The sequence below is a fragment of the Sturnira hondurensis genome, unplaced genomic scaffold, assembly GCF_014824575.4.
Source record: "Sturnira hondurensis isolate 20B ecotype Veracruz unplaced genomic scaffold, ASM1482457v3 Scaffold0016663, whole genome shotgun sequence".
Lineage (NCBI taxonomy): Eukaryota > Metazoa > Chordata > Mammalia > Chiroptera > Phyllostomidae > Sturnira > Sturnira hondurensis.
In genome coordinates, this window is record NW_028089294.1 from 15,654,654 (window position 1) to 15,671,624 (window position 16,971).

At 57.8% G+C, this 16,971-nt stretch overlaps 1 protein-coding gene across 1 annotated transcript in view; it reads right to left on the reverse strand.

Annotated features, from left to right (window-relative positions):
- The window catches only part of KCNK3 (potassium two pore domain channel subfamily K member 3), a 37,493-nt gene extending 20,857 nt beyond the window's left edge, over positions 1–16,636 (reverse strand). Inside the window, exon 1 of the mRNA XM_037066759.1 lies at positions 16,251–16,636. Within this exon, the coding sequence (XP_036922654.1) occupies positions 16,251–16,533 (283 nt within the window). The 5' untranslated portion in view covers positions 16,534–16,636. The remainder of the gene's footprint in view (positions 1–16,250) is intronic.
- Positions 16,637–16,971: the final 335 nt, after the last annotated feature.

Here is a 16,971-nt window from a genome sequence, read left to right on the forward strand (position 1 = left end):
TGCTCCATGCTGGGCCTCTCTGTGCCACCCGCTTTCTGAGAATGTCCTCATTCCTCAGCCAACTAGAAGAACACTTTGTCTTCCCCTCCTCTTCTTCCCTCACACTGAGTCTCAGCCATTCATTCCCCCCTTCCTTAGCTCTGCCCTTCCTGTTCCTCCAGCCACCACCATCGTCGGGGCCACCACCCTCTCCAAGCTGGGCTTGGGCAGCAGTTCCTAACTGTCATCCTCCACAGCTTCTAGCCCCCTCTCCCCCACTACTTCCCCACATCTACTTCCAGATTATGCTCCACTCTGAACACACCACTCCTCTGCTCAAAAACCTTCCATGGCTCCCCAGTGCCCAGAATTGCAGCCTGCTTTTGACACCCCTGCTGTGTGTCATACCTCTGCAGCCTCAGCTACTGCTGTGTGCCCCACCCAAGGGGACAGGTTTCAGGGCAGGTGGGGAAGGGGTGAAAGGAACAGAGGAGCCTCAGACTGGGAGTCACTCACCCAGAAAAAAGGGCCTGGCATGGAGGGGTGTTAGCAGAACAGTGTGGGCAGCTAGTAAGCAGGCAGGGGGTATTTGTACAGCGTTTTAGTTTTTTGCTTACTTTTCAGTGTTTGACAGTGAGAGAGGCAGACACCACTATCACACACCCCACAGAGAAATGAGGGTGCTAAGGCTTGGCAGATAAGGTGACCTGGTCAAAGACCGTGATGTGGGAGCTTCCTGGGGGTCCCCCATTGCTGGCCCACCTGCTCCTCCCAGGCCGGGCCCAGGCTTTAGACCCAGCAGGAACCTCCTGGCCATGCAGCACGGGGCTGGTGGACTCTGGCACTCAGTAGGGGCCCTGGGGAGAGGTCGAATTTTGTCCTGATCCATTCCTGCCCAAAGTGGTGTGAGCACCTGGCAAGGGCAGCCAGCCAGCCATGTGCCAGTGTTATTTTTAAAGTAACCCAGGGGACGTGTGAGAAGCTAATTACCACTGCGGCCCCCTGTCAGGGATTCAGGAGAGCGGCTGGGCCCCAGGTGCCTGTGCGTTGGGTTCTGCCTGCTCCTCCCTTCCAGTGGGGAGCCAGGCACCAGGCCCTCCCAGAGCAGCCTGGGGTGGGCGAGGCCTCAGAATCTGATGGAGCAGCTGGAGGTGGCTCTGGACGCCCTGGGCGGCCTCTCCGAGGGGCCAGGCAGCAAGGGGGATGCCAGGCTGGCAGAGAGCTCCCTGCCCTTGCTCCTGCCAGGGCCTCTCTACCAGCCTGGTCTCTGGGCCTCATCCACACTTCCCACTGGCACCACTCAGACTCCAGAAGGGACTCTGAGGTCCTGAGTGCCCCTCCCCCGATGCTCTGCAGTGCGTGTGTGGTGGTGGTGATGGTGGCGGTGGCGGTGGGCGGGTGGCCAGTCTTGCCAGTTGTGTCTCCCTGTTTAGGACTCCTGGCTACCACTTCTCGTCCATACCATTCTCTTGAGAAGACCTTTGAGCCCCATCTTGCCCCAGTGAGGTAAGGATGCATGGCCTTTCTGGCTGCCCACTCCTGGCTGCCTCTTCAGACACCCCGCCTGGGAGCTCGCATCTCTGAACCCTCAGGGCTGAGCAGGGGCTGAGCTGCGGGCTGGCGGCCGGGATGGAAAACCCCCAGGCACTTTACAAATGGCAGTTGAGGAGGCAGAAGCCACACTCCCATCCCACAGGCCCAGGCGCTAGGCTCTCAGAAACTCCTGCAGGTCCTCCACACTGGTGCGAGGTCATCTTGCGGATGAGGGATTGGGGGTGGCGACAGGAAGCCCAGCTTAGGATGCAGCCGGGACAGACGTGCAGGATCAAAGAGAAAAAGCGGAGCTTTCAGGGAGGAGGGAGGCAGAGGCCAAGACTGCTGGGAGCTGGCAGAAGGGATCAAAGGACAGTGATGCGCTGGGCGCTGGGCAGTGGGAGGGGAAGTGGAAGAGGCTGCAAGGAGAGGCAGGCGGAGCTGGGAGGTGAGGTCACTGCACAGCGAGCAGGGACTTTGGTGTCACACAGGCCTAGACTCAGGTCCCTGGCTGGATGCCCTGAGCCAATAACCTTGCTGGGCTTTGGGCCTCATTTGCATAATGAGTATAATGATATCCACCTCGTGGGCCACTGCAGGAGGAGGTCCGTGAAGCACTTATGAAAAGGCCTGAAACTGATCTGTGATATTATTGTTCTTTCCCTCCCCGCCTTTCCTGGAATCTGGCTCCTCTGTCCAACTCCGGGTTGGACAAGCACAAAAGACTCCTCACCACCCTCACCTTCTCATGCTCTGGGCACGCGCCATTGAATGTCACACCGTTTTCATGGTCAATGTCTCTCCGATGGCCACCGTGTTGCCAAGCCCACTGGTTGTTTGTCTGAGGTCATCCAACCCGTCTCTCAGCAGCAGCTGGCCGAGGACAGCTCTCTTTCCTGAAACACTCCTCCTGGCTCCTGGACACCATGCTCCCCAGGTGTCCCCGGTCCCCTGGCAGCCCCTTCCGCGCTCCACCTCCTGGTGTTGGAGAAGGGACTGGCCCTGGGCTCCTCTCTCCCCAGCTGATCTCATTTAACCACATGAGTTTAAATATTATTTCCATCTGATAACTCCCAAATTTATATCTCAGCTTTGACCCTTCTCCCTTGAGTTGCAGGCTTGTCTCTCCAAGTGCCTTCACGGGTTTGTAACAAGCATCTCAGGATTAACCTGTATGTCTAAAATAGAAGTCTTAAATCTTATCTTTTTACCAAACACATTATTCTCCAGGTTTTATTTCCTTGCTCAGAAAGTGCTTGCTCTCCACCAAGTGGCAGGCCAAAGACCATCACTGATTGTCTTCTCTCCCCGATTCCCACCGCCCTCTCCCTGCCTCCTCTCCAGCACGTGACTCCAACCCACCAGCAGGTCGGGCCAAGCCTGCCTCGCAAACATACACTCAGTCCACACCCCCACCCCTGCACGGTCCCCACCAGGTCCAGTGCTCCATCACCTGCCCTTTCAAGTCACTGAACTGCAGGCAGCCTGCCTGGTCTCCCAGCTTCCCTCTCCTTCTATATCCATCTCACCTCCACAGGGCAGCCAGGGTGCGCCGGTAAAATTTACGTCATATCATACTACAGCCCTGCTTAAGACCTTCCAAGGTCTTCCGTCCCACTTAGAAAAAAAATCCAAGCTCTCCGCAGCCCCACAAGACCTGGCCCTTCCCAGTCCCCACCCCTTTGCTCAGTATGCTGTACCCACGCTGCTCTTCCTGCTCCTTGTTCCCCCAACACACCCAGGGCTGCCTGGGGCCTCTGCATTTGCTGTCCCCCCAGAAGGCTCTTTTTTGACCTTTGCACTACACAGGCCCCTCCCCCGAAGCCTCTCCCAGATGGCCCATCTCCACTCCATCACTCTCCACCACATCTTTGTGTGAACTGACTCCTGGCACTTGTTACCACTGAGATGATGATTTATTTGTGATCGTAAAGTTTTTCGACTATCTGCTTCCTCTGAAGTGTAGGCACCATGAGGCCTCGAATGGTGCCGACGCATGGAAGATGCTCAGACGAACAGGGGACGGAAGGATGACCGTGTGAGTGCCAGGAGGAGCAGAGTCGGGAGGCCTGGGTTTGAGGACTAGCTCTGCCACTGCTCCTGAACCAGCAGCAGAGCCCCAGTGGCTGGGGTGGGCTGCTCCCCATCTCCCCCCGCACCCTGCCCTGGGTCTCGGTCTCCTCATCTGGAAGGGAGAGAAGTTGGAGTGAATTCGTGGTTCTCAAGGAGTCCGAAGGACCCCAGGCACTGCCAGACTGAGCCCTGGTCCTGCGTGGGCATGGCAGTATCTGCCCCCTGAACTGACGCCACTCTAGCCATCCACTGAGGAAGATGCTTGCCGTGACCCACGGTTGGCCTGTGTGTGTTCTGCAAAGGGTAACCATGTACGATCCCTTAACATTGTGAGATATCAAACCATCATGAGGACACATGGGGCTCACCCCAGCCCCTCACAATCTACCAGGCCACTGGTCTGGCTGGAATGCCCAGGGATGGTCCAGGAGCAGGATCTGAGCTCCCAGGGCCTGGAAGGCTCAGAGTCAACCTAGGGCCCTAGGGCCCGGACTGCAGGGCTGGCCACCAGTGCTTGATACCGAGGCCGGTTCGGGTCCAGAGGCAGTTTGGGGAGTAAGGCTGCCTGCCACCTCTCTGCAGACTACCCCTGTCAGAAAGTGCTGGCCGGGGTCAGCCTGCTCTCAGCACCACGGCTTCCTCCCACCCAACCCATGGGCTACCGTGGGAGCTGCCCGCGGGAGTAGCCGCCCCTTCTGGGTGGAAGGCTCCTGCATTCCAGCTGTCCCAGGGGCTGGGGCAGTGGACTCGCTCTGCTGATAAGGGGGCCTAGGCCACGGGCAGAAATGCTTTCTTTCCCGAAGCGGGGTGACTTGGAGGTCCTGGACAGAGCTCTGTTCTTGGGATTGGACACAGAGGAAGTCACTCCAGGGCTCAGCCAGCATGGGGTGAAATGGGGACAAGAGGGTAATCCTGGGTAGTGTGCTTCCTGGGAGGGCCTGGAAGAAGCAGAGGTCCCACAGAGGCCATCTGCGCTGTAAGGGGCTTGCACACTACCAGCCCAGTCCTCGGCAGATAAGCCCAGGTGGGATGTGACTTGCCATAGGTGTCACAGCCAGGTAGTAGCAGGGAAACAATGGAGGGGGCTATGTCCCCCACTTTCCTCAGTCAGCTGCACGAGGTCAGCAGTCACAGCTCTGAGAAAGTCCTTGTAGCCTCTGTAAATCCACTGAAAACCCTGAGGGGCAGGCAGGGGACATCAAGGCCTCTGGTGCCCCAGGAAGATGAGGGTGCTGAGGACTCGGGCATTGAGCTGAGCAAGACACTAGAGAGAAGCAGGCTGCCTCGGAGTCTGGGTCCAGGCGCTTTCCCTCTGGCCCCCCCTGGAGGTGGACCAAGGACCATGAACAGTTCTGGAGGGTCTCGCTGTCTCACTGTTGTGGGGGCAAACCCACGAAGTGGGCCATGTTGAAGAGGGCACCACATGGGCTCAGCCTGGCCCAAGCCCCCAGTTTGTTCCCAGGTGAGCAAAGCTCACGTGGCTGAAGGGCGTTCCCCTGGGCTGACTCCCTGGGGCCGGTGGAAGGCAGTCCGAGATGAGAGCTATAGCCATGAGGGGGAGATGCAGCCTGTCCCCAGGGTCCCCACCGAGGCTCTCGGTCCCTGTTCTTCTCAGAGGAGGTGGGGGAAACTGACCTTCTCCTGGGACCACCCACTGACTCCTGATGTCCGTGCCACCTGGCTCGCTCCAAGCCGCTTTGGCTGGTGAACCCCAATGGTTCTTCCTCAGCCGCCCCTTGGGTGTTGATTAAGTACCAAAGAAATCCAGGAAGAAAATACCAACTTCTGGCTTTCGAGGGGCCCGGCCACCCAGCTGCTGAAGGCTGGTCTCAGGAAGCTCTCTGCTTCCCTGTGCCCGGGGACTGGCTAACGCTTACAGCCTCTCAAACTTAGCGCAGCTCTGATGATGAATTCACTCTTGGGGGCCGGACCCTGACCCTCATAGCTCAGGCTCAAACGACGGCTGCTCCTGGGACAAGCTTCCTACTCAGCACGCAGGGGCCATCTTACCCTCGCCCCCCCCCCAATGTACTGGGAAGCAGGTGAGTGGCCTGGCACCCCCAACAAGGTCTCCTTTCTCACTCGCTGGCCACTCTTAAGAACCATCACTCTGTCCCCATTTCTAGCGTCAGGGTCCTGTCCTGCTCAGAAGGATGGTGTTGGCAGATGCCTGGAACTAGGGCTGCTCTGTGACAACACTACCCCCACAGCACTACCTTTTGCCCTCCGTGGGCTGACACGTGCTTCTCAAATACACCAACATCCACAGAGGAGTGACGGCACCTTCAGCCCCCGGGAGGAGAGCTTGGTTTTAGGGTTGGAAGGCCTGGATTTGACTCCCGTTCCCACAGTTACTGGCTCTGGGTAGCAGTAACCTCATGTTCTTGAGTCCAGTGTCTCCCTTGACAAAGTGGGAATGACGATCCCCATGGCCCCGGGTTGGTGTGAGGCTCTGCAGAGGACCTGGACGGCCAAGTGCTTTACAAACCAAGTGGTCATGCCTGNGTGACGGCACCTTCAGCCCCCGGGAGGAGAGCTTGGTTTTAGGGTTGGAAGGCCTGGATTTGACTCCCGTTCCCACAGTTACTGGCTCTGGGTAGCAGTAACCTCATGTTCTTGAGTCCAGTGTCTCCCTTGACAAAGTGGGAATGATGATCCCCATGGCCCCAAGTTGGTGTGAGGCTCTGCAGAGGACCTGGACGGCCAAGTGCTTTACAAACCAAGTGGTCATGCCTGCTTTGTGCAGCCCTGTGAGGCCAGCAGTGTGACTTTGGGAGCATTTCTCAAACCCCCGAGCCCAGGGTCCCCCTCTATAAAATGGGGATTATATATAAGTGTGCTGCTGTCCTCGGGGACTGAGGATTCAATCAGGCCCCTCCCAGGGAATGGCAGGCAGCCTTGGCTCGTGACCGTGGAAGCCGAGGCAGGCTCTGTGGGGAATTTGGGGGCTGAGATCTGGATGGAGCAGCCCGGGGAAGACTCCCCTGTTGCACTGAGCTGAGCCTGTCTTCTGCCTTGGGCTGCTGTTCCTGCCTTGTCTCCTGCCTTGGGAACTGCCTGCCTGTTCCCAAGGCCTCGGGGGTCTCCCCTGCACCCCAGGAGGACCAGCCCTGCCTCAGAGGAGAGGCCACCTCCTGTCTGAGAGCCTGGCGTCACTCTCTCTGGGCAGCTCCACCGGGCCTGATCATTTGGGTCTCTGGAGAGAGCCCCCCACGGGGTCCTGTGGCCGGCAGGCTGGAATGTGCCTCTGGATGTTTCTGAGATGGTTATTTCTGCATCAGCGCTGTGGTCGGGAGAGGCCCTGCACATTCCTGGCCAGGGACACTGAGCCTGTGCCAAGCTGTGGAGCCTTGAGCAGAGATGAAGGGGATGTGAGAGGAGGCCGGGGCTGTCCCTGCAGAGAATAGCCACAAAGTGTCATCTCTTTCAGCTCAGCACTATCCTGGGGGCTCCTGCACGCCACCCATAAGACTGGGCTTGGTCGGGGCTCTACAGTGGACCTTTGGCCCAGAAAAGGAAGTGTATGGGGAGGGGGAGGGGTGGAAGCACTTCCTGGGGGCTGGCTGAGGTCTGCTGAGTGTGACCAGGAGAGGGTGAAGAGGGACAATCGGGATTCAGGTTGTCACTGCCCTCTGGTTCAACCGGAGTCATGGGGGCACCCATTGGCCAGGATCCAGGTAGCGCAGCCAAGCGCAGGTTGGAGCCTCTCACTTCCCTCCTCCAGCACCTGTCGGATCAAGTCCCCGCCCCAGAGTCCAGCACTCAGCCCCCTCCAGGGCCTGCTCCTGACCACCTTTCCTCGGCATGCTCGTGCCCTCCAGCCAGTCTCAGGCTGTTTCCGCACCCCGGAGCGCGCCCACTGCCCATCTTCACCCACCTGCCGGAGTCCTCACTCTCCATGCACGCCTGCCTGAAGCACCGCCTGCCTCAGGAAGCCTTCTCAGATCCCTGTTCTGGTCGTCCCACTAGGATTTAGCGTATGCTCCATTCAGCTTGTAGTTTCCGGATTCTGCTGCACTGGGGGCTCCTCGGGGAAGGATCTGGGTCTTAGTTTTTCATCCTCTTAGTGTAGTGCCCGGCACGCAGGAGAGCTCAGTGATTTTTGGTAAACTGACTGAAATGAAGGCTGACCTTGGTTCTGAGGAGACTCAGAGCGTCTGGGGACCCCCAGGACATGCCTGAGAAATACTTCGGGCGCTCTAACTTTCCAGGATGCCCCCGCTGAAGGTCAAGAAATCAAAACGTCTCAGGGTTGGGAAGAGTCTTAAAAGCCATGGATCGCAACCCCCTATCTGCTCTACGTGCAACATGATCATCTCTTTGACGAGTCAACGTGGCCAGGCTAAATAAAGCCCCTGGTTATTTAATCAAACACTAATCTAGAGGTTGCTGTGAAGGCATTTTGTAGATGTGATTAAAGTCTATAATCAGTTGTCTTTAAGTAAAAGAAATTATCCTAGATAATCTATGTGGGCCTGATTCAATCAGCTTTAAGAGTTGAGCTGGAGCTAGGGATTCCCTGAAAGAGAAATTCTGCAGTGGACAGGGCCGCTCGCGCAGGAAGGAGTTCCAGCCTGTCCTTCCCGATGGCCTGCTCTACGGGTTTTGAACTTGCCTGACCTTCCACTTGATCATGTAAGCCAACCCCTTGTAATACATATCTTAATACATATCTGCTACTGGTTCTTTCTCTAGTTGAACCTTGACTGATGATACAGGTGACCTCTGCTGCATGCCTATCCTGTGTCTTTTGTATGCTTCCTCTGATGGGGAGCTCACCACCTCTTAAGGCAACACAGTCCATCTTTGGCCAGGTCCAACTCTAACAAGTTCTAAAATACATTGGACTTAAGTCTTTCAGGGACTCTCCCCACCAGTGCTGATTCAATCCCATGTGGCCCATCAGCCCCAGGTTGATTCTTTCAAGAGCCCTGCAGAAATCTGAACGCGGCACTCATACTCTGCAGGCCTGCTTGCACCGAGTGCCCTTCGTGTGACATGCTGCTTCCCTCCTCTGACTCTTCCCCTAGGCTGTCAATGCTCTTCTGGAAGTGTGTGGACACCCGTGGCCTCACACGTCTAGGAAACAGTAGACTTGTCCTGCTACCTGCATTCCACACTGCAGCTGGCAACCAGATGAGTGTATCTAGTGACCATAGGACCTGGCGACTTCTGCGGGCCTTCACTGTCTGGGCCCCAGGCCATGGAAGAAGAAATGAGCCTGCCTCTCTTCTTCTAACAGGGGCTAGAAGCCTACTGCCCTGAGACTTGGGCTAGATGCCACGAGGGAGGGGCCAGTTTCCTGCTTTGCTGTTTAATCTCCTACTGATCTAAGGCACTTCCCTGCCAGAGTGGGGAGGAAAGGGGGGGCAGCTGAGGACCAGCGGATTCTGGATTGGAGGCTTCCCTATGGGACAAGGCCTTTTCCATTCCTCTCCATCCACCCTCTCTGCTGCCCTTTCTCCTACGCACAGTGACTGTACAGCACGTGGCCCTGCCCAGGCTCCAGGGCTGGCTCCCATGGGGCATGTCACAGCCCCGCTCCAAGCCTCAGAGAATGGTTCATTAGCTCTGAGGCCATTGGCTCTAACATTTTATGACCAGATTCCTAAGGATTTTTCCAGTTCTAAATCTCGTTCTTAAAGCCATGGTCCACATGTCTGTGTATTCCCAGAAGTCAGGTCTCCAGGTTATTTAGAATCTTGCTACTAAAAGTGCGGACCATGGATGAACACCATCAGGTATCCTGGGGCCTTGCTAGAGATTCAGAGTCTCAGGCCCCATCCCAGACCTGCTGATTCAGAATCTGTATGTAAACGAGATCAACCAGGTCATCCCCTGGATCTGACTGTTGAGAAACATTAACATAGAAAATTCTGTATCACTGAGTTAGCCTACATCAGTTCCCCCTGTGGTACACCTCTGGACAAATGGGGAGACTGAGGCACACTAGGGAAGTGTGTGTTCTCTGGTGAGTACTGGTGCAGGGGAGAGAGAGATAGAAAGGTGGGGGGAGAGAGAGGGAGAGAGAGAAGGAGAGAGGGAACCAATTTGTCTAAGGGCCTCTTGGGGCAGAGAAAGAACCCCGTTCCTACATTTCTAGCTCCTAGGCTAGGCTGTATCCATAGCAACCACTGCCCCCTTCCCAAAGAGGTCCTTGGGTATCACTTCACAAAGCAGGGTGGGGACGGCCCCAGCTTGGCAGGCATCCCAGGAGGCCACAGGACCAGGAGGCCTGGGGCTGTTTGCTCCAGGCAGCAGCTCACCAGCTGCAGCAAAACTGGAAAGGGAAAGTGTGACTTGGGCGGTAGCTCAGGATGGAGCAGCTCCAGGTGAGGAGCAGGTCTCCCCCACCTGAGCAGGGTCGGCTCCTGGACAACGGGCAAGTGTGAACTGAGAGGCAGTGGCATGAGCTTGGCCATTGGCTGCTCTCTTGACAACCTCAAAAGGCATTTGCCAGGTGACTCTCTGAGGACCAGAGGCTAACGGAGGGATCGGGAGGAGACCCAGGGCCAGCAGAACAGGCCGGCTGGCAGCTTGCTCTCTTTTCTCAGAGCTCTCAGGGCACCCAAGAACATGGAGTGAGGCATGGGTAAATGGGGCTTTAAGGCTAGCTCTGATGCCAATGGCAGGTGTGGCCTTTAGCCAGCCCCTTTTCCAAACTGAATTGTAGCTTCCATGCAGTGAAATGAGAGGGCTGGGGCTAAAATTTGAATTTCTCTCTGGGCTATTTGCTTTATCCACAGTCCCAGGGGCAGCGGGTCCTGCAACTCAGGGCACAGCTGGAGGGCCCTGGTGCCCGTTTTTGTCATTTGTGATGTTCCCACAGAAGGATGGCAGAGGCTCCGTGCAGGGTAAGGGGGTGCGTGGCCTTGAGAAAAGATACTTCCCACAGTCCGGGGTGCAGGCCCTGGGCCAGTCTGTGACCCCTTCTGAGCTTCCCTTTCCTCGACTGTAACAAGAAGAGAGTGCCGGCCCTCCCGGGACAAGTGCAGGAATGCAGGTGATGAGAAGGGCCTGGGACAGTGCCTAGCATGTTAGAGACTCGTGGCTCCCCTCACCTCCTGCTTGCTGGGCACTCTCAGGAAGACGGAGTGCCCATCCTGGGTCTCCCCCGAGGCTGCCCAAACTGATCATTGTCTCGGTCAGAGCAGGGTGCTCTTCCCTTCCTGCTTGCTGGCTGCAGGAAAATCACTTTTGCATTTTTTTAAAATTATGAAATCAATGCCCAGATTCACCATTTGTGCTGCCAGCTGAAAGCTGTTGGTAGTGGTGATTTGCACTGCATTCATCTGTGCTTGTTTATGTTTTCTTTGGAAATACTTATTGTGTTTGTCCTGTCTCCACTGTGGCCAGCCGTGTGCCTTGTATTTCTGTCTGATTCTCAGCCCGACTCCCTCCAGGTCCTCCCTCTGGGTCCTCAGTGGGACCCAGACATGTCGACGGGAGGCACAGTGGTCGGGAGGACCCCGGATCAAATATACCCACTTTGTAGAGGAGGAAGCTGGTGGTCTTAGAGGACCAGTAACTGAACCGAGCAGAACTGGAACTTTTGTCTTCTTGTTCCAGCCCAGGGCAGGCTCTCCCATTACTGTGCCCCGCGCTCTCTCTGACTGGCTGTCTGCGGCCCCTGGCTGCTCTGAGGCGGGAGTACTGCTGGTGAGCCCGGACTCCAGACATAGGTGATGATCTTGAAAGCCTGGGGTGGGGGCTGAGGGTGGGTTTAGAAGGATGAAGGGCAGTGGGTAGCAGCCTCTGGTTTTCAACCCCACTGTCCCCACCTGTGAGGAAGGAGCAGCAGTCACTGTGGTTGTGGAAAATCCATGGGAAACTGCAGTCCCCTTCGGTGGGGGGTGAGTCATACTACACGGACAAGAATGTTAAATAACACTAATAGTTGCAGATACTGTTTATTAAGTGCCCACTCTGTACCAGGCACTTTCTGTATAGTGTCCCATTGAATCCTGGGAGGCAAGTTTTATCCACCCATTTTGTAAATGACAAAACAAGCTCAGACGGACCAATTTCTTCAAGATCACACAGGGGTGGGGGGGTGGGATGGCGGCGGGGGGTGGGGGACTTAGGGGTGATGTGGGCAGAGAGATGGACCCAGGCACTCTGGCTTTTCGGCCAGTGCCCATGCTTCTACAGCACTCTCAGCCAGCGCTCGTGTGGTGGAAGCAGAGGGGTGGCCCCTGGGCAGGGAGGCAGGGAATGCCAACTGAGAGTGGGCAGTGGGACTGTTCCAGGCTGGGCCGCCCTTCCGTCCTCCAGGGAAGTCAAGAGAAAACTGGGAACAGGGGAGGGATAAGCAGCTGAGGCCCCGGTGGGAAGAATGATGGGGGGTCGTGAGGGGAACAGGCTGGGGTGATGGAGAGAAGGTGCAGGCTCTAACCAGGCTGGACCTTCAACTTTCTATGTGACTTCAGGCACCGACACACCTCTCTGGGTGTTCGGATGATTGCTAGCTCTTTTACTGGAGGACTTTGGGGGTGGGGGTGGCAGGTCACTTCTGCACTTTCCCCCTTCTTGAAAGGATGGAATGAGTACAGGTCCCTTCATGGGGGGCTGGCTTGAACTCATAAGCAGAGGGGTCCCAAGCCAGGTGGCGGGCAGTAGGAACCTGTGCTCAGCTGAGAGCAGGCTGGAAGCCTAGGCAAGAGCAGAACAGAAGCCTTTCTGCTCCGGCCCCTCAGCTAGTCGGTCACCTGGTCTCTCGTTGCCTTAGAGCCGCAGGGATTCTGGGGACCTGCAGTGGGAGAACGGGCACCTGTGAGCCCGTGGGCAGGCTCAGGGAGGCCTGGTGCTGGGCACCAGGTTGGTCAGGGGTCAGGATGCAGGGAAACAGCCAGCTGGATGCACTGTTCTGGGGAGGGCTTTACTAGGGGAAGGACAAGCTGTGGCTACCCCGTGCCCATGAGATGCAAGGGTCTGGGCTGAGTTCTTGAAGCAGAGGAAGAACTGGCAAAATACCCAGGGCACGAGGGTCAGGGAGGCTCAGCTGGATCTGGGCAGGCGCCTTCTTTCCCGCGGCAAGGCCCTGGGGGAGTCATTTACACGCAGAGCCTTCAGTTCCTCTGCTGAAAAATGTGGGTGATAATGCCCACCCTGATGGGTCAGTAAGGGAATAAAGTGACAGGACACACACAAAGAGTTTTGGTTAGAGCCTGCTACAGAGTAGGCATTACATGGTGGCTCCTATTATTGTTGCTGTTAATAATAACAATAGGCATCCTGAACAAGGGGAGGGAGTGGGGCCTGGGAGGCTGTGTGGCTCCCATTGCCTCTCTGTATGAGCAGGGGTGGCACCAGCTGATCTCAAGGCCCCTTCCTGCTCTGACAGCCTCGGGGCTATGAATAGATGGGGCTGGGGCCCCGGAGGAGTCTAATGACTCAACAGTGAGAGAGGGAGAGGATAAGCTTCCCAGAAAAGAGTTTCCGTTTGCATTTGATGAACTTAGGGCCCAACAAAGGATGGGTTTCCTGGCTGGGAGGCCAGAGATGAGGGAGCTGAGGAATCCTAGCAGCCAGCAGAGACTGTGACTAACCAGGTGAATGACTAACACAGACCCTGCTGACCCTCAACCAATCAAGGCTGCCCGTGGGTGTCCTGCAAGCTGGCATCACTGAGCACATCTTGGTCATGCCAACAATCCTGGCTGGCACTGGGCGTCACAGCATATGGAGGCAGAGGACACAGCGAGAGACCAGCAGGGAAAAGAGCACTAGGCTTGGAGTCAGAAGACCCAGCTTCGTGCTCTAACTCCGCTGCTCACCAGCTGCATTACGGTGGGAAGTCCCCCCGCCTCCCTGGGCCTCCACGCCTTCATCTGTGTAATGAGCTAAGAATGCCTGCCCTGGAAACGTCCCTGAGCTGTGAAGGCTGGGGCTCAAGACCTGATGAAAGTGCATTGTGACCATTAAGGTACTGAATGAATGAGAGGTTCTGTCATTATTCTACCCCGATGGGATTACTTGTGCCTCAGGAGACCCATTCGGGTCTCCAAAGGGAGCAGGTGGAGAGAGGCTGTTGCCTGTAGGTTCTGGGTCAAGATCACTCTAATAGAGGGCCCCTGCCAGCCGTCTGATCACAGCCCAGACAGGTTTTCCTTAGGGCAGAGCTGTCGACAGCTCCCAGCCAGGCAGCACAGCCAGTGAAAGGTGACAAAAAGCCAGGGATGGCTGAGTGAGGCAGGGAGTGGGCAGTGCCAGTCTGGGGGCCCCACAGAACTGGGTGGTGCTTTGATGCTGTCTTCCCCCTTGCCCAGCACTTTGTAAATAAATAAATGGCTCTGTCTGCCTCTGCCTCTGTCTGTCAGCGTTTAGCACCTCTCCTGGTGAGGGCTATAAGCACTTTGGGGAACGGTAGGGACGCGGGGAAAAGACCATGCCCTTTCATTTCTGTACACCTTAAACCCATCAGTAGCCTCCTTTGAGTGCTCATGTGTGCCTCTGGGTACTGTGCCAGCCTGGGGAGCATGGAAATGGGCACCATGGGGCCCTACCCATGTGGAGGTTAATTACAGTGTGGTTGAAGAGATGAAACAACCCCCTTAAATGTAAATAACCATGCACAAGAGCCTCTGCCATCACCCAGGTCATCCTGACAGTAAGCCTTGTGGTTATGCAGAACAGAACACTGGCTCGGGATGTTCTGGGAGAGTTTAAGGAGGATATGGGGTTTGAGCTGGACCTGGAAGTTTAGCTCGGACAAGATAAATAGAAGAGAGAGAAAAAGGAGTGTCAGACAGGCATGCTTACAGTTCTGGCTGCAGCGGAGGGATCACGTCAGCAAGAAGTGAGAAATGAAGTTGGGCACAGAGATGGGAGCCAGGTACAAAGGTCCTTACAATCTGAGATCAGGAGCATGGACCAGATTCCACGCATAGGGGGAGCCATCCAGGGCTTCTGAGTAGGGTACTGGTATGGTCCAGGCTCTGCTTTGGGGAGATTCTTTCTGGCAGTGTTGTTTGGGGTGAGGGGCTAGAATGAGGCTGGGGGCAAGAAGGTTAATTGGGAGATGACTAGGGAGCAGAGAATAGTGGGGGACTGAGAAAAAAGGGGGCACATAACCAAGGGTATGATGTGTGGGAAGTGGGAGAGGGAAGGGCTGAGGGTGTTCGTGCTGCTAAAACCCTAGCCGGTGGCAGTGCAGCACTCAGAGGGAGCAGACCCCTGGTCTGGTCCTCCCCAGGAAAGCAAGCTGCTTGATTTGGGAGCAGGCCTGAGTGTGATGATCCTGCTCTAAACTCACGGAGTCAGCAGAACCCAGAGGTGCCCCTATTCGGGCCACCCACTTGTGGCCCCTTTTTTTCCTCTTCCAAGAAAGGAATCCGGAGACCACACAGTATAGCTGCACATGGCCCCTGAGAGCCGCAGAGCCTCGGCACAGAGCCCTGTAGTGGGGAGACTGCAGGGACAGGGTGTAGGCCTGCCTTTTACCTTCTCGACTCCTGTTGACTCCCAGGAAAACACTGCCATCTTGTCATGGGCGATGCCAAGTGGCAACGAGCCCCTGGGAGCTCAGCCAAGGCAAGGAGGGGACCGGGGAGAGGAGAGGGAACGGGAAAGATGGAGGACACAGCTCCTGGAGGCATCCCAGTGGGTTCCGGAGAAGGTGGACAGGGAGTGCGTCAGGACGGGGAGGAGCCCTTGAGATCATTTCAGCCAACCTCTGGCTGTCGGGAGGTGAGCCTGAGACCCAGGCAGGGGATGGGACTCGCCCAAGGTCACACGGCGGGAGAAGTGACAGAGCTGGGCTGGAATCAGAGTCTCGGGAGTGGGCGAGGTGTTTACTCCTGCCTGGACACTTTTGAACAGCACAAGGGCCTCACTGGAGATTTCTTTCCTGGACATCGGTTTGTGTGCTGCATGTCTGTGCCTGTGTGTGCTCTGCCTGTGCTTGTGTGTACCTGTGTGTGCAGTCACTCCTGAGTTGTGAATCTGGGTGTGTGTGTGTGCCTTCTGATGCCGGCTGTTGGCCTTCGCTTGGGGGAAGAGAACTGGGGTCATTCCTGTGAGGGGACTGTTTTCCTGGGACAGCAAAGTGGGCAGACAAGGCTGGATCTGGCTTCCTGCACCACCTCTGCTACCCTAACAACATTAAAGGCACTGGCTGGTGGTGCCCAAACTCTGGGAACTGGACACACACACACACACACACACACTATGAGGCACTTACACCCTGCAGTTCCGGGAGGTTTCAAGCACCCAGAGTGCCCAGAGTGCCGAGTACCTGCATGCACTGGTCTCTCTCGAGCCCCACCGGTACCGGGTGCCGAAGCCCCTCTGCAGGGACACGGAGGAGTGGAACGCTCCCGGCGGCTCCCGGTGAGCGCCCTGCTCCACGGCCTGGCCGGGCCACACCCCTCCTCCCCAGCCTCCGCCGGTCGTTCCTGCCCCTCTCACACACTTCAGAGTCCCCCGGGGCCCCGCGCAGCCTGGCAGGAACAAGTTGGGGCTGGCCCGGCTGGAGAGTCAGGTCGGGAGCCAGGAATCGGCGCCTCCCCCGAGTCCCGTTCCCGCGGAGCAGATACGCCAGGCTGAACTCGGGTTTCTGGGAGCACGGGGTTCGGCGCCCAGACCCTCCCCCGGGAAGCCCCCTCCCGGGCCGGCCCCGGACTGCCAGCCCCAGGGTCCCCGCCCCCCGCCCGGCGAGTAGTTACCGATGGTGGTGATGACGGTGATGGCGAAGTAGAAGGAGCCGGCGAAGCGCCACTGCACGCCGGCCTTGTGCGGCTTGAGGAGCAGCACGACGCGCTCGAGCTCCTCGTAGCCGCCCTGGCTGAGGTTGTAGCGCGCCCGCAGCTCCTGCTGCCGCAGCTCCAGCCGCTGCCGCTCCATCATCTCGGGCTCTGACTCGAGCGCGTCGAAGACCGCGGCGCCCACCAGCAGGTAGGTGAAGGTGCACACGATGAGCGCCAGCGTGCGCACGTTCTGCCGCTTCATCGTCCCGCCCGGGCCGCCGCCGGCCCCCCGGCGCCCCCGGCCCGCGCCCCGGCCTCGGCCGCCGCTGCTGCTGCCCCGGAGGCGGCCTGGGGCATGGCTGCGCTCGCCGCTCCCCGCGCCGGGCACCCGCTCCGCGCCCCGGGGCCGCCGCGGCCAANGGATCGCGGCCTGGGGCATGGCTGCGCTCGCCGCTCCCCGCGCCGGGCACCCGCTCCGCGCCCCGGGGCCGCCGCGGCCAACGGCGCCGCCGCCGCGGAGCTGTCCCTTCAGCACCACCCACCGCCCTCCTCCGCCCGGCCCCGCTCCCGCCCTCCGCCCCCCGCCCGCGGGCCGCCTCCTCCCGCCAGCCCTCCCGCCCAGCCAAATAAGGACTGGGGAGACGCGCCGAGGGAGGGAGGGGGGCCGGCGGAGGGGGAGGGGGCGGGGAGCCAGCCGGGC